Below are 18581 nucleotides of genomic sequence, written 5' to 3' on the forward strand. Positions count from 1 at the left end.
GATTAAAACGGAAAACTGTTGAGCATTTCTTTTCTTCAATTCATAATAAACATATCATATTGTCTTCATTACTCGATCGTTTTTGTTTACCTGGCATTTACTGCTGTTTAAAGGGAAAAAGTCGGCTATTTTTCATAAATTTTATTTGATGCGATATACTACTGAATGAAAGGGTGACCCTGAATATATTCGACCCCGGTTTAAACACGATAAACGAAACCATTGCGAAAATTAATGGTACTGACCATTAATTCATTTTCGCGATTGTTTCTTTGATCGTTTCTAAAACCGCGGTTTAATACATTAGTTTTCCATTGTTTTTTTAAATATCTGAAATACGTGTTTTGAAAGCTGATACAAAGCTTAGTGTACTGACAACTTCTTGGGTCAGCCATAAATGACCGAACCCATAGGAAAACAAAATGTGTTTTACAGAAGTTGCCCATGTGTGTCGTCCAAGGTTGTCAAGATTACACAGCATAATGTAGGCCTGCTTTGGGAGACGTTCCTGTGGCATTTCTATGAGTTTAACCCAATGACTGATACAACGCTTTACAGTGTGGTGTGAGATTTGACTGTGAACCCCAAGAAACTTCCTGCACCATTTTCTATGAATCTTTTCGACGACATCAAAATATTGATAAAAACCCAAATTTCAGAGCCGTAAGTGAGAATTGGGAGAATCATTGTATCGAAAAGTTTGAAGTGACTCTCATACGGTAGGAACTCTGATTTCCACCTGGCAATTGACAGTGGGTTAAGTGCCTAGCTAGCTTGACAAGAAAGAGTGTACACAGCTTTGGACCAGACGTTGCTTGAAGACAGAAGTAGACCTAAATATTTATTGTACGAGACGATACTAATTGGACTGCTGCCAAAATGCCAGGTTTCATGTCGAGTTCTCTCGCCACCTTTACGGAAAATAACAATGTTCATCTTCTCTAAGTAAAAACTTTCATTCGCCACTAAAACACAAACAATGCAAGATATCGATGAGGTTTTGCAGATTTCTAACAGAGTCGGCAAAAAGGCAATTTCATCAGCGTACAGAAATGCAAATAGGTCATATATGTCTTGTGTAAGTTGAATTCCCATCTGTCCAGAGGCGATAAGCATGGAATTTAATTCTTCTATAAAAAAGCTGAACAAAAGTGGACTCAGAATACAGCCTTGCCTAACGCCTGCTGGACAGTGGAAATACTCAGACAATACCTTTCCTTCTCTAACACATGTCTTAATATTCCAATATATCGAGTGCAAGATACAAAACATTTTGCTCTTCACTCCTAGCTGCATTAATACTTGTATGATACTTATGCAATTATATAATTATTATATACTTATGCTTATATAATTATCCTAATTATCTTATCCTAATTAATGCTTGTATAATAGTAGCGAGTGATTTACTTTATCAAAAGCTTCGGCAATAAATTTTTCATGTCTTACTCTCAAATATTTCTGGATTATCGCATGGAGGGCGAAAATATTATCAACAGTGCTATGATTTTGCCGAAAACCTGCCTGACAACTGAAAGCTTTTTGAATTCATCAGACCCCATTGTTAACCTAGTCTTTAAAACAGAAGTAAAAATCTTACCAAGGACATTCAAAAGAGAAATCTCTCTATAATTATTGACATCATTCTCGTCTCCTTTTTAACAATGGAATAGCAGTTGTCAACTCAGATGGGAACGTCCCCGAGTCCAGACTAAAATTGGACATTTCTGATAAAAGCGGTAAGATAACATTTGCTGAAACTTATAAAATTCATTTGGAACTCCGTCAGGGCCAGTTACTTTACCTGATTTTAGTATTTTTAAGCTGTGCAGTATTTCTTCGCTAATTCTTTAATTTAGAATATTTGACACATCGCCATCTGTATTTTCTTTAGTTACACGTTAAAAAGATCTACTTCCTCCTCTATAGAGCGGAGAAAGTCCATATCCCCAGAATGAACGTCGTGACACTCTCTATATAAAGCACTGAAATGATCGTACCACATCTCTGCCGTAATTTCATTTGATAAATGACCCTTACGTTTCACAATTATTTTCAGGAGTGACCTGAATTCACCAGAGTTTTTGCAAGCTGCGTCCCTGAATCGATTTCCTATCTTATCCTAATGCTGTCTTTACCCTCCCTACAAGTCTGCTTGAATTTATTACTAGCAATTTTGTACTGTGTCAAGTGGTCCTTTGAGCAGTTTTGCCGAAATAACTTAAGTTTTTCACAGGCAGTATTTTTGGCACTCAAACATGATGAACCGAACCATGGTGGCTGGTTTGACTTTTTCACCCTACTGAATCTCGGAACATCTCCACATGCTATCTTGAGCACCAGATTCAAAATGGCGGTGCTGATGTCAGGTAACGCTGATTTGGAAGTATTTAGCACATTCTGATAATGTGGAGATTCCAGATTACGCATAAATGATTCCCCTGTTTGCTTCAGTCAGATGGAATCGTGTATAACTGGAAGTAGAAGTATTGAAATAATTGCTTTCTTGTAAAGAAGAATTTACGCAATTAACATAACAGCTGATTGGAAAGTGGTGAGAATCATGTGGGGGTGGGTTTTTATGATCAAGGTTGCTAATTCTGACTTCGTAAAGAAGCAACAAAAATCGTGTATTTGCAATGAACTCACTAGGTTTATTGCTGCACTGACGGTGCGAGAGAAAGAACTGAACAAGAATAAAAATGTAGCAAACTAAACGCGCCATTCATAGGCTTGCAACCAACACGATAGAAAACCAAGGAGAAACATTTTGGCGGGAGATTATAGTCCACTGTGATTGGTAAAAAGTCATTGTAAAGTGTCTGATTGGCTGAATGAATCGCATCCAGGATCTGCATGATCATATTACTACAAAGTTCAAATAAACTGTTATTTGTCTTCGACAATCGATCCTGGATAAAACGTTGAAATTATTTACCTAACAAAGCAAATCTGATGAAATTATACAATAGTCAACTACACTGCAAACACTGGGGGTTACGCAAGTAATTTTTCCATCTCTGTCACCTTTAAGCCGACCATTGGCAATAATTATGTAAATCAGAATTCTTACAAATGATTAACAGAGCTTTGCCCGCTTCGTTTACAATGGTGTCTTTTGAATTCCTTGGTAGAGTGATGTCAGATGGTTGATAGTCAACATTTTCAAAAGCCAAATATTCAACAGAGTCATCTAAAATAAAATCATCTTCGGAGCCTGTTCTTGCGTTTAAATCTCCACCAAGTAAGAAATACTTTTCAGAATTACCGCGATTTAATTCAACAAGCTTAGCTTCCAAAGCGTCAAAATTAAATAAACAATTATCTGGTCTGAAATAGCATCACCCTAAAATAACTCCTTTATCAAGTTGAAAAGCAGACTTATTGAACTGAATGAAAACAGAGTTTACAGTGAATTTTGATGATTGTGCTAGCGATTGATTTCTTTACATAAAGAGATGTACCTCCACTAGAGCGGCCCCTTTGTCCCTGTTTAGTTGCGGGAAAAGTAAAAATTTTGTAGTCCGGCAGAAATTCAACAAAGTCATTTTTAGGTAGAAAATTTCTAACAAACAGTCCCTCGATATCAAACTGTTTACAGAATAAAGCAATATCAGTGTCTTTTATTTTTGGTTTAATTCTTAACTTAAGAGTGTGAGAGAAAACCAAACTAAAGAGTCTAGGTAGGTGTTATCATTGCCCTCTTCCTTGAATTCAAGTAAACAACACGACAAAATTGAAATAAACAAGTTGGAATTAAGTAGGTGTGGAGAGATAGTTGTTTGCAAAGAGTAACTTGTCTAATAGGTCACAGGAGAGACTAGAACATGAACACATCAAAACCGGTCTCACGTTCAGCAACTTGGCAGGAATCACGTGACATCAACAGAGTAAACGGACCAGCTTCATCCTTTCTGAGCTGCTGAGAAGTGCTGATCTCACATCGAGGAAAACAACGAAATAGTTGCCTCGGAAATGACGCAAATGATGTCAAGGTAAGCAATGTTCCTGCGCGCGGGATTTTAGAACGTCGAAGTACGTCTGGTCCCTCAAACAAAAGAACCAGGTCTTTGACATTTCGTGGTCAATTATTGACAAAGCATCAAGTTACTCTAACATAAGCAAGCGATGTAATCTTTGTATATCAGAAAAGCTACACATTATCAGTGCTGACAAATCTACGCTGTTAAACAAACGCTCGGAGCTGGTTTCAAAATGTCGCCACCAAAACAAATATTATTTATCAAATTTTAACACCACCTACAAATAGAATGGTACGCCCCGATCATACATATATAAGACTGTCGAGCTAAGAATCCTTTCACTACTTCTTCTGTCTGATGATTGCAGGATGCATGAAACTTAAGTAACAGATATTATTACTTTGTACTTGAAGTAATTTTGTGTTATTATTTATAACGCTCTGCTTTAGCATCGAGCACTGTAATTTCCCACGAGGACATCTGTATACTTCGAGTATATATATATCTATATATTATCTTTTATATCTATATATATATATATATATTGCTATGTGAGGAAGTTATGTAAGGTTATTCACAAAATGCCCTGGAGGTGTTGTCCGAGACACTACGCGTCTCGGACAATACCGAAGCGTATGATGTAGGAGGACATAAATTCCGGTATTTTTGTGAAAACCCGTATTATTATACGCCTTTTTAGTCCAATGTTACCAGGAAAATGTCAAAATTAACGCGTTTTTGGGATGCCCGTCGCGCACTGCTCTGAACGATCGCGAGCAGACTGGGGACACGTTCAGGGCGTCCGTTAAGCGCACAGAACGAAATTTCAACTCGCGCAGCGCAGTGCACGCGGTCGAAATTGCAGGTCAGCAGCATAATTTCAATCAAGTTCACAGGTTTTTGACTGACCACGATTAACTTCTCTAAGCACTGAATGTTAGAAATATATTTTTTACAGGAAAAATTAAAATTATTTCTACTTTTCCTCGTGTTTAAGTAACGGTGCTATAGGTCAAATAGCGTCCAATAACACCTAAAGTTATTGTTCTCCGTGTTAAAGTTTATTGGACTCCGCGTCCTCTGATACCGAAACCTACTGTACTACAAAACTACATACGTTACAGACGTAGGTGTATAATAATCGTGGTTACTCTACAGTCTTTTTCATGTGCTCGGCAATCATCAGGAGTGATGTTAGCGGGTTTTTGCTACGTATATACAGGGCCAGATGTATATGCAAATAGGATGGTTGTCTTACGCGTTCAAGTGTTAATCAGAAAGAATTTGCTTCTGTGTCTACATTTCGAAAGAAATCCTGTACGTTTGTTTAGCAGTGTTGACTTATCTGAGTAAATTATATGAAATTTCTCCATGATGCAGAGATTGCACACATTTTGTCTTGGTTGAGTAAGGCTTGACTCTATCAATAATAGACCACATGATGTTGTTTTTGCGTTGTTGTTCTTGAGGGTCCATATGTATTTTGAGAGTTCAGTGTTGTTCCCGTGTTTGATGTTTGAAAGTGTATTTGTGGTATATATATCTTGTTTTAAAGACTGAGTCCGTAAGTCCTATGTGGTGCTTCATGTAAACTGATACAAGTGATAATTCACAGCTTTATTGGTTGATTAACCACCTAAAAAAGAGTAATATAATAAGTCTTTTTTGTAGCTTCGAACGACGTTTGATAAACGAATCTTCATAATAATCCCACCCAGCCCTGACACCGTTATTTTATATTTCATTCAAGAAAACTGCTTATCAAAATGCGTGAACTACAACTTTTGATTGCCTTTTCTCTTTTCATGTAAAAATGTGGCAACCCTACACTTTGAGTTTCTTTATACCCACCGTCTCCATGCTTAAATCGATGAAGCCAATTAAGTTGCACTTTTACAGACCTTCAAGATAGGTGTGTGTTATGCTTCACGAGCCGGACACCAATTAAACTAAAAATTTTACCGCTCAAGCGATTAGAGACCGAATAAAAATGAATGTAAAGGTTTACACAAAAATATTAAAATGTCGAAAATATCTTGTTGAAGTCTGACGACTCTTGCAAACAGTCGACAAGTGGATTCACAATTGCAAACGATAAGAGCACTGATATTGTTCCTTGTATATGAACACTGATTTCACTAAGGCATGGTTGTTTAAAATGTTTACTTCGTCTTCATAAAAGGTTTGTATACGAGATTCCATCAGATATAACGTCATTAAGAGTTTCCTGCATCGCGACACAATTTGTTGCCATTGTTACATCTCCAAGTAACTAAAGTAGGATAAGGAAAACTATTCGTACTGATATAGTGATGAAAAAAATTTAAAAGCGATTTCATTGAAGATTATGAATAGTAAAAGTCTCGTTAAGAGAAGATTTGCCAATTTGATATATTTCTGATTATGACTAAGTCATTTTCAGCTAAGCTAATGGAACATCATTTTCGAGCAGTCCCGCTGACATGTCTTCTCGGATTGAGAAACTTGTTGTTGACGACTGAATCTGATCTCGGTTACATTAGCATCCGGGCCAATGACTTTTCATATAGGCTGCTGGGGAAGACCGGTTCCTTGCTTTTGTTTTGCTTCACGCCAGCCCTGCATTTGTTGATCCACTGTTCCAGGTTGCACGGACTGCTGTGGTTGATGGCGTTTATAAACCACATATTTCTTAATACTCAAAACATGTTTAGCAACGACTTATTCTTATTATTTCATTGTCACTTTCTTAGATTTTGTGTAAATCAAAAATTTGCAATAATTGAGGTTCCAGTTTATCAAAGATAGTACAATATATATGACTGTACAAATTTCACAGACTTACCTTCCCTACAACAAACGATGAGCGAGCTTTATGATGGAAATGAATTTAAAATAATTAATGAAAGGCTCTCGGCTCATCATTCTTTACAGATTGATCACAGAGAAATGGTCAGTGAAGTGCAAAAGTAAAAGTTAACCAAAATTAAAAGCAAAATCTTCAGGAAAACACTGATGGGTGATATGGTGCGGTACTTTTACGTTTTACTATTATATGTAGACCTACGGAGCATATCATTTCTGGCTAGAAAAAGACAAAGATGGAAAGGAAACTTGAAATTGCTATAGTTGCCAAACACTGGTTAAAAGAATGGTAGCCGCGATAAGAAATCACTACTGATTTATTTTTTCTAACAATAACTATTATTTACATGTAGCAGGTTTCCTTTTGCTGCCAAATTTAATAGTTGTACTGTCACTCTTGATACTTAAAGGAATTACTAAGAAACTGAATAAAATAATAATGAACGCCAAGTAAACGACGCTACTCATACGAAACTATTTCACCAAGAAACGAATTCTAGCTTTTTGAGTTGCTTTCTTTTCCTTATCTTAGATATATGACGATCGGTACTAGTTGCTTAATATTTAAGTCTGATGATAATAAGAGAGAAATTTCTTCAGTTGGAATAAACAGAGCTAAATGCACGATTATTTCAATTTTGTGAAGATTGTGAACTACAACGATATGACGTTGACCCTGTCTGATCGAAAGTTATATCCTTACAGAAAATCAGAGGCTATTTCACTGCATCTCGATGGTGTGGTTCAAGTTTGGTCTACTTCAACCACAAAAAACAGTTTGTATATCAGATTCTATCAAACATAATGTCATTCACAATATCCTGCATCAAAACAAAATTTGGTTTCTAAGATCACCTACATGTAAGAATGGTAAAACTATCGTTTAGAGTCAATATGTCAATTTGTTTTCATGTAGGCCTACTGTATATCTTAAATGACAAGTTGAACTCTCGTTTTCAGCAAGCTAAGCTAATGGAACCTCGTTTTAGACCAGTCCAGCTGACATGTCTTCTCGGACTGAGGAACTTGTTGGTGGCGACTGAACCTGATACTGGTTCACATTCACATCCTAGCCAGTGACTTTTCCTTCAGGCTGCTGCGGGTCTCCCATTACTCTATTTGATTGTCGCAGTGGTTTACGCCTGCAGTTGTTGATCCACTGTTCCAGGTTGTACTGACTGCTGCGGTTGATACTGCAGCTGCTGAGGCTGTAACTGCAACATTTGCTGGCGTTGCAGTAGTTGATGTTGTTGTTGTTGTGGTGGTAAATGATGCCCTTGACCTTGTTGACAAACAACACCCGGTTGTGGCTCCAGTTGTGGGATTTTTGGTTTCTGGCTGCTGTTAACAATGCAACCCTGTTGCTGATCTATTGTGTAAGATTGTTGAAAGGTTTATGAAAAAACAGTTAAAGTGACAAAGTCGGTCATTTTTCATGAATTTTGTTTGATATGAGATACTACTTATATTGTTTGACGTGTCGAAAGATACTGAATAAATGGGTGACAATGCATAAATTCGACCCCATTTTAGATACGATACATGGAACCATCACGAAAATGAATTAATGGTCATGACCATTAATTCAGTTTTGCGATGTTTTCAGTTAATTTGTTTAAAACCGGGGTCAAATATATGTATGGTCACCCATTTATTAAGTATCATTCAACATGTCAAGCAATGTAAGTAGTATCTCGTATCAAACAAAATTCCTGTAAAATTGCCGACTTTGTCCCTTTAACACGATTATGATTTATTTGGGAGAATTGGACATTCATATTTATCAATGAACTCATAAATAAGTGTATAACTTTAAAGGAAAAGCCGATGAGCCTATATTTGCAGATTAAAATGACATTACTTCACTATCCAATTATCCCAAATAAGTTCCGATCGTGTTAGTATCACCGTGACTAATACTTGCAATTATTTATGGTACCCTTAACTACTGACTTGTAAAGGAATTTATTGTCTCATTATATATCGTATGCTTGTTTAGTTATTATCAAGAGTATTTATGGATGATCAGAAATAAGAATACAATATGAGCCTCTATAAAATGGTCCATATCGGCCCATTAACGTCGACCAAACAGGAACTTACTTGGATAATGTGGCACAAACTCAAGTCCAAAGGGCGTAATTTGCTGTGCGGGTTCACGTTGGATTACGCCCAGCGGCAAGCCTTGGCCGCCCCCCTCGGATGTCCTCACGGCAACGTACATCTATATTGAAAAACAAAAGAATCGGTTGGAAAGTGTTATGATAATTTCTATATGAACTTAAATATAGCTGTATACATTTTTACCACGAAAGTCTCCTTCTAACATGCTATTTATCTTACCCCTTTTGGCTCTCTTCCACTGGCTGAATTGATAACAGCTACCTCTGAACAATGGGTAAATCATAACTTAATTTACATATATACATATTCATATGCAAAAATATAAACGTAGTAATCTACTGACAGGTAAAACCTACTGATAGATACGATGAAAACGGTTAGCTTAAGCACGCACTGGAAATTCACATGAGTCCCTATTGAATTAAAATGCTTGACACAGAATAATATGCGCAGTGCGATATGAAACAGATACACATTACCTATAGAAATAATTTGTAATTCGACTTTCTGAATTGCAAGCATACATCATGTGATACGGTGATTGTTACAATGCCTTATACATGGAAACATGAATAGATTTTCTTCCACTCAAAGTTATATTTTGCTCTTAGGGACCGTTCAGTTTTTACGGCCGGGGGGCGGCAAAATCCGGGGGGGGGTCATCGTAATTTTGGAATCCGCAAAGGGGGCGTCATCGCTTTTTCACTGGTAGGAAAGGGGGGTCACAACATTTTCAAAAACATAATACCAACAATAAAGTTCACTTTATGCCATGGCCATGATCGACCCTCTTTACCGGCGGACCGCCTTCGGCGGCCCACAAATATACATTATGTATTACCCATGACCCTCTTAACGGGCAGACGCCTTTGGCGGCCCACTCCAATTAGGTTTACTTCATGCAATGGCCATGATTGACCCTCTTTACCGGCGGGCCGCCTGTGGCGGCCCACTACAATAAATTGACTTTATGTAATACCCCATGGCAATCTTACCGTAAAATTCCCAATGAAGCCGCGGCTTGTATTAGAAACATTTTTGAGGGACCCCTGGGATCACGCACTGAATAATGGTAATGGCTGCGCGCCTTCAACGGCCCTGTCCAGTAAAGTCTACTTTATGCAATAGCCATGATCGACCCTCTAAACTGGCGTGCCACCTTTGGTGGCCCACTAGAATAAAGTTGACTTTACGTAATGGCCCATGACCCTCTTAACCGGAGGGCTGCCTTTGGCGAACCACTCCAATAAAGTTTACTTTATAAAATGTCCATGGACATGAGTTGTCTATGGAAATGAAGTTAAAAATTGCCTTACAGTCGTCCTAATTAACAGATGTTTCAATGGATGTGGCTGAGAAGTTTGTGCACTGGCATCTCTGCTACACGAATAAAGTGCGCCGCGTACCGGAGTTCAAATCCAAACCATGCGGGTAAATTTGACATATGGGTTTTGGTTATTTTTCAGGGGGGGGATCATCAATTTTTTTCGTCTGACAAAGGGGGGGTCATCTTTTTTTCACAAAAAATGCAGGGGGGTCTATATTTTTTTGAACACCGGCGACAAGATTTTGCTGCCCCCCCCCCCCAGGCCGTAAAAACTGAACGCTCCTTAGAAAGAATTTAGTGACTGTTATGTCAGACACTCTTGGACGTACCATTGACGCTGAGGGCTTTTGATTACAGCAGTACGCTCTACAGCAGAAAGCAGATTGAAGGATTGCAATAACTAATTCTGCAAATGCTACAATGGCCAGGATACTGTTAACGGCAACTCTACCACCCTGAAAAATGAAGAAATAAATCAAGGTCGAAAACCAAATTACATAACAGGTATAAAAAGTCAATATTACAATAAAGGTTATAGCACTACTATGATTTTAAAGGCGCAACAATATACATTTATTCGTCCGTTCACTCATTCCTCTTCCTTTTTTCTTTCATTTATCTTCTCATCCATTTACAGGAAACAGAAAGAGAGGTAATAGTTCCAACATAAGTAGTCCTTATCATACAAAGACAGCCAGTCGCTATTCCAGTAGGTCGCCATTCTCCATGTCAGTTTCTTCTTTTTCCGTTATTTATTTATTCATATATTCACTGGAAATATGATGAAATGCACTAGTTTCAACTTACATAGTATGTGACACAGTCGTAATTGTCCTCGTCTCTCACGCGGTTTCCGTAATTGTCATACTCAGGAATGTACTCACACTCTTCTTCAATAGCTGCAGCACCACTACTAAAGTAACAAGCAATACCTGCCATAGTTGCCGAGATGATAGACAGAACCATGGTAGTAATTATCTGTTGAGACACAGGCAGATTGATATCATCAATATCTTTCAGCAGACAATATACGTATACCTAAAGTATAATACGATATACAGGATTACGTTCAGGCATGGGCTGAGAAATGTGATGTGAAAAACGGCGTTTTCCTTCTTTACGAAAAAGGTCATGCCAGGGTCTGGGCTTTAACTCAGCCGGACATTAAGTTGTTTGTATAATTTAGCTCAATATGGTACAAACACCTTATCCTTTTTGTGACACATGAACACAAGTGATATTGTATGTCCGTTGTTTGAGTATGGCACAGCAAAAATGTGACGTGTATTACCTCTCTTTTTTGTTGCTCGTGTGTAACCAAAGTACTCGTTGGCCGGAAGTGAGTATTTCCTCGCACACAGCACATTAATTTGCTCCTCATACTTCAGTCCTACCTCTTACAACTAAAATGTTATCGCTACCGATGGATAAACACGTTGTACATTACTTACAAGATGACGGACAAATTTAATGCTTGTTGTTGCTAAGATTTCATATTTAGTGGGTGCGTTAGTTTGTCGAACTAATTCTTTGTACGTTTGCTTCTTCTTGTTTTACACATTTACAGTTATGTAGAACTGACAATCCATGTTCATGGTGAATTTGTTTCACTTATAACATGACAAGACATTAGATTACAAAGGTTTAATGTACCAAGTGTGCAGACAACAAGATCAGAACTCTTACCATTGCGTTAGTCTTCTTCAGCGATGCCGCAATTCCAAACGATCCTGCAACTGTGAACTGTAAAACACATACGCAGAGATCTCATGCCTGCTCTGAATGATTTCGGTTTATGTGAAAATGTCACTAATTTGGAGTCTATCATGATTTCTGTTAGCGCAAAGTCATCTCAGACGCTTACATTGTCTTTCTGTGCATCAATAACAAAAAACGAAAAGACGTCACCATCAATAAATAGCTCACCGTGGTACTGTCTTCGGACATTAACTTTCAGAAACAACTTCTTGAATGTACAAAAAACTGTATATAATTACCACCTTGCATATTAAATGAATTTTAAAACAATGACGTGGAAGTCATCGAAGATTCATCCTCTTCTATTTCTCATTTGTCTATTTTTATTTAGTCCTTTTTTGTTTGTTTGTTTGTTGTTTGTTGGTCAGAAAAAAATGTTCATACCTACCATGACACCACACCATATACCAGTCCTAATTCACGAAGACTGCATTTGATGAAGATGGCAGTAATACCCAGTATTACACAAATGCCACCAAATATGATCTGGAAGATTGCAAAAGCCATGGTCACCCTTGAAGCAAAGCCTGGTCTTTTGGCCTTTCCACTGGTATTTCCTCGTGGTCGTCCCTGTACAGCCTGGGTTGGATGGCTGGCATAGTATTGCTGCTGCTGATGCAGTGGTCGCTGTTGTTGTTGCTGATGCTGCATACTGAAGAGAGACATTAAGATACAAAGATACAAACACGTCTGATTTGTTCGAAAACTGGACGTCCTGTCATTTGAGTAAAGTCACTGAATTTATGATTACACGGAAATACGCAGTGATAAATAAATTTACAATATGACAAACTTCGGCAATTGTTTTGACTATCCTTTGTAAGAATGTTTCAACAAAAGCCAACAATAATTTTTTTTGAATGAAATAAACACGTCAAAACCGTTCAGTTTCTGAAAATGTCCGTTCCTTAGAATTGCTATTTAATTGCTGTCACTAAAAAACGGAGAGATAAAAAGAATTTCAATCTTGACAAGCGGTTGCCCGCTAAATAGACTCTTGACCAGTGGAGGATATTTTCAAATTGGTAAAATGCAAAAATTTTGTTGGAATAAATTAACTGCTGTTCACTATTCTATATAGCAAACACATTCTCCTTACTCGAAGCACGAATTCAGAGACGAATTTGCTGTTGAGAATTTTCAAAAACGGATTTCAATTTTGGTTAATGCGCTGTAGCAGTCAACGCATCGAAGGAAATACAAAATACGTTGCAATAAGGCTTGAATGCATGCGTCATGAATGCAGCATAGAATGTCAAGCAAACATGTGAAAACGCGTCATCAAAGCACTATTTTGTTGTATGTTGTTTTTCTCCTCTCCAGAACAATTGACGCAGAGTCAGTGTGTGTCTGTCGAGATCGCTTCGATTACGCCCATTGAAGTTGGTATAACTAAATATTAACCAGGAAATAACACATTTAAATTCGTAGATAGTGTAGATAGAAGGACAATACCTCGGTGATATCCGATTCAGTCACTCGTCAGATTTTCTAGAGAAACAAGTAAACTACTGAAACTACACTAAAAGTAACTATCTTTGTAAATACCTGGTTGCTAGCTGCCGAGTCCTTTTCAGAGAGCAAACTGTTCGCCTCGAACTTACATAGTCGCAACCGATATGGCCGTCAATGATGTGGCCCTTCCCTTTTGCGTGACGTCATCGATGCCCTATTCAGGTTCTCAGCAGTGTTGTACAAGCAATGGGTGCGCTGTACGTCGGAAACAGACAGACTGCGCTGCTGTCACAAGGCTCACTGAGGTAAGTGGGTGTAAATATTGCATTTTACGGAGTTCAAACACAGACTTTCGGCAATCAGGAACAAAGGTATGGCGTAAAAAATACCGCCGGCGGTAATTTCTGGTGTGTGCTTTGTAAACATAATAAATCCTGGTAACTTTATTCCTGTCTCTACTTAAGGAAGCTAGTCATATCTTGTAATGAGACTGGTAGATGAAAAGTGTGTGTTGTAGACACGCAAGAAGCTATGCTGTCCATATTTATATTGTAAAACTGAATGCAATTGAGCATTTCTCTTCTGCATTCATAATAAACATATCATATTGTCTTGATTACTCCATCGCTTTTATTTACCTAGCATATACCACTGTATAACAGAAACAGTTGTGTAAATACGGAAGTTGTGAAAAATTAGTCAAAAGTTAGCATAACTTCCCTTTAATTTGCGACTGGCTTCTTTGTCAGCGGATCATATGACAAAGTATTTTGAACTGTATAAATTTAAATAATCTATTTCTTACAACTCTATGGCTCGAAAAAATAACACATTTTTCTCATCAGTTTTAAGTGTACTTCTTTATAATTGTACCATACTCTGTCTTACAGAAAATGCCAATAATTTTTAATTCTTAACGTAAGAGTGTGTGAGAAAACAAAGACTCTTGTTGTTAACATTGTCTTCATCGAATGCAAGTAACAATGTGACAAAATCAAAAAGAAACCATTTGAATGCAGTAGGTAGGTGCGAAGAGATTGTTGGTTATGCAGAGAATAACTTTTCGTATAGATCAGATACGACAGTAGAACATCAACACATCATCAACGCTCACAAGTTCATCAGCATGGCATGAATCACTTGACATCAACAGAGTAACTAGACCATCATCATCAGCCCTCTGAGCTGCTATGAAGCATAGTCTCTTGTGAGCTGATACACTCCTGCCACTGTATTGTGTGCCTTAGATACAACACAGCGGCCGTCGTGTATTGGTTCACTAGCGACTGTGCTGTGAAGTTATGTTTTATCATCTCTGAAATAAATCAACGAAACTGCTGCCTTGGAAACGACGCAAATGATGTTACAATGAGCAATGTTCCTGAGCGGGGATTTTCTGCACTAAAGATGATCGTTTGCTTCTCATCCTGGATTTCGCACTCACAAAAAAATTTCCAAATCAACGATGAGCCATGTTATCATGTTTCATGGATCTCGACGTGTCTATGTTCAAACTATTCAAATGTCTAAACGGTCATCGGCAAATATTTTGCAATGTTATAGGCAAAGGATTTTATACTTTTCTTTCGAAAAAGTAATTGTTAACTTAAATTTTGATTCTGAGGTAATTTGGTGCGAGATCAAAATAATGTTTTTGAGCATAGTTTTGAAGGTCCCAAAAGCAATAGTAACAGGTGACAAAGAAATGTTTTCTGCTAACTAAACTGCCTATAGATATACAAATATCTTTAGATTCCCGTATCATTGCATTAGGGAATAAACCACTTCACAAATCTTTGTTTATTAGATTTGTCAATACGATCATCACGCTTGCAAAGTATATGTACTGTGTATTTTCTCTAGGGGTCCATTTTTGAAATGACAGAGAATGCCTCAAATCGGTAGTATCGTACGATGTATTACAAAATTACCTTCGTTTGATTTATATAACATATAGATTTTTAGCCTTTTGAGAATAAAAACTGTTGTAAAATTGATTGTAGAGAACCACAGATACTACAATACAAATGATTATAGATATCGTACATTCTTTTTTCCTACAAGAACAATAATGTACGGAAACAAACGATTGACCGTCTTTATAATGGAAACTCAGACAAGGTCTGTGATGGATGTAAACAGTTCAAGTTTTAAAAAGTCATGAATGACTTTCGGCTCATAATACTTTCCAAATTGACGTCTTAGAAAGTAAGATGCAAGAAAAGTGAAAGAAGTAATAGTTGACAAAAATTATATCAAAATCTTGACAGAATATTCTTGGGTAATCTTGTACAGTTCGTTTACGTTTTAGTATTACATGTAGACGAAGGGATCATATCATTACTTATTGAGATATTATAAAACACGAAAAGGAACTTGGAAAATTTTAATAAGACTTCAGTCGGCTCCGAGACTAGTAGAAGCAGTATAAAATCACTACGCAGTTTTCCTATACAGACTGTAGTATTGTTTACATTTAGCTGTTTTCAATTTGCTGTCATTCGAACCAGTTGTGTTACCGTTCTTGATAATTAAAAGGCCTACCAAGAAAATTAAAAATAATTAATGATGAGTTCTTGTCATAGTTTTTAGAGCCATTTAACAAAGAGAGATGGCAACGACGCTACGCATGTGAAACGCCGTGTACCAAGAAACGCAGACGGAGAGCTCTAGAAATCATAGCTTCTTGAGTTCCCTTGTCCTTATCGTAGATATAAGAGTACTAGCCCTCAAGTTTTCAATCTAACATGCGTGAGAGTCCTTGAGAATAGATGGGCCTTTTTCGTAATCTTTAAGATCATGTATATATACTCTGATATTGTTGGGCAGCCTCTTGCGTAATAAGGGGCGTTCACTGTTGGCAGTATGCTTCGCTCATGGTACGTGTTGCCGTTCGAGCACTCTGGTGAGTCCATATTTCAATCCTCAACAATGTGTAACCGTACTCTCTGTGCCCAAGTTCAGAGGTTGCCATAAAGCCATTATGGTGATAACCAGGAGGGCACATTGTATACATTTTGTGTATTTCGCTCACTGCTTAGCAGTTAGAGCACTCTGAGATTGTTGGGCAGCCTCTTGCGTAATAAGGGGCGTTCACTGTTGGCAGTATGCTTCGCTCATGGTACGTGTTGCCGTTTGAGCACTCTGGTGAGTCCATATTTCAATCCTCAACAATGTGTAACCGTACTCTCTGTGCCCAAGTTCAGAGGTTGCCATAAAGCCATTATGGTGATCATTATGGTGATAACTAGGAGGGCACATTGTATACATTTGTATATATATATATATATATATATATATATATATATATATATATATATATTATATATATATATATATATATATATATATATATATATATATATATATATCTGTGTGTGCGTGCGCGTGTGTACTGAGAATCTAGAACTTGTTGTTGTCACTCCGACTGCTGTTTCAAGCGCTAAGCAATCATCAGGAGTGAGGATTTGGCGGGGAAAGGGCTGTTTTATTGCGACAGGTGGGTAAGCAAACCCATCTGCTCCAATAAAAAAGTATAAATGAATAGAAAAAGCATACACACATATATTTTTTATCTCTTTCTCTCTCTCTCTCTCTCTCTCTCTCTCTCTCTCTCTCTCTCTCTCTCTCTCTCTCTCTCTCTCTCTCTCCTCTCTCTCTCTATATATATATATATATATATATATATATATATATATATATATATATATATATATGTATATATATATATATATATATATATATATATTTATATATATATATATATATATATATATATATATATATATAGTTATCCATTATGTATTCATTTATTCGGTACGAAAGGTATTGCATTCTGCAGTAGAGTGAATACGATGATATACGTCAGAGATATCGCCATGTGGAATGTAAAATGAACTGTACTGTTTTAATTGCACATCAATATGAAAAGGGAATGAGATTGAGACGGTCGATTGGTAACCTAGTAGCTTGTTCCCAGTATACGCTACATCTTTACAGGGTTTTTCGTCCATGTCTAACCAACTATACAACTTCTGTTCGTTTGTTGGATTCTTAAAGTGGCATATACTGATACCGGTGATATTTTATGGCATTTTAGTTGACATCAACTTAACAAAGATAAAGAGTTACAAGAAATCTTTCTCGTGCCTTTGAACGAAGTATACACAAATCTTCAAAATAATCGCCTGCAGCCTGACACAGTTATTTTATTTTCATTCAAGAAAACTGTTTACCAAAATGCGTGAACTACGACTTTGATTTCTTTGATTGGTTGGTTGAAACATTTGACAGCCCTATACACGTTGAATTCTATACCCATTGTCGATGAATCCACTTCTCTGATAATTTTACGCCTTTATAGACCTGTATTAAGATATGTGTGCACTATGCTTCAAGAGCCGGACACAAATCAAACTAAAATATTTTACCGCTCTTGAGATAGGAAACCGAATAAAAATGAATGTAAAGGTTTACTCTTAATTTTACAATGTCGAAAAAATCTTGTTGAAGTCTGACGACATTTGCAAACAGTTGGCAAGTGTATTCACAATTGCAAACGATAAGAGCACTGATACAGTTCCTTGCATATGAACAGTGATTCCACCTCTGCACGGTGGCGTCGAGTTAAAATGTGGACATTCGTCTTCAAAAAAGTTTGTTTGCGAGATTCCATCAAATATAACGTCATTCAGAGTTTCCTGCATCGCAACAAAATTAGTTGCAATTTTTACATCTCCAAGTAACTGTATGTAATGTATTACTATTTGATAAGGAAACTATTCATACTGATAGTGATGAGAACAATTTAAAACCGATTATGACATTGCGAATAGTAAAAGTCTATATTAAAGAGACGATCTGTCAATTTTTTTATATGTCTGATATATGTCTGTTGCCATTGTTACATCTCCAAGTAACTTAATGTAAGTTTTACTGTAAGATAAGGAAACTATTCGTACTGATAGTGATGAGAACAATTTAAAACGATTATGACATTGCGAATAGTAAAAGTCTATATTAAAGAGACGATCTGTCAATTTTTTATATGTCTGATATATGTCTGTTGCCATTGTTACATCTCCAAGTAA

The 18581-nt window shown here is 37.0% G+C and overlaps 1 protein-coding gene across 1 annotated transcript in view; it reads right to left on the reverse strand.

Moving 5' to 3' along the window:
• Positions 1–14015, reverse strand: part of LOC139120077 (putative mediator of RNA polymerase II transcription subunit 26) — a 29000-nt gene extending 14985 nt beyond the window's left edge. Inside the window, exons 1-6 of the mRNA XM_070684156.1 lie at positions 13585–14015; positions 12425–12688; positions 11965–12021; positions 11086–11256; positions 10608–10733; positions 8931–9051 (exon numbers count right to left, since the gene is read on the reverse strand). Of these exons, the coding sequence (XP_070540257.1) occupies positions 8931–9051; positions 10608–10733; positions 11086–11256; positions 11965–12021; positions 12425–12427 (478 nt within the window). The 5' untranslated portion in view covers positions 12428–12688; positions 13585–14015. The remainder of the gene's footprint in view (positions 1–8930; positions 9052–10607; positions 10734–11085; positions 11257–11964; positions 12022–12424; positions 12689–13584) is intronic.
• Positions 14016–18581: the final 4566 nt, after the last annotated feature.

This window comes from Ptychodera flava, chromosome 2 (assembly GCF_041260155.1).
Source record: "Ptychodera flava strain L36383 chromosome 2, AS_Pfla_20210202, whole genome shotgun sequence".
Lineage (NCBI taxonomy): Eukaryota > Metazoa > Hemichordata > Enteropneusta > Ptychoderidae > Ptychodera > Ptychodera flava.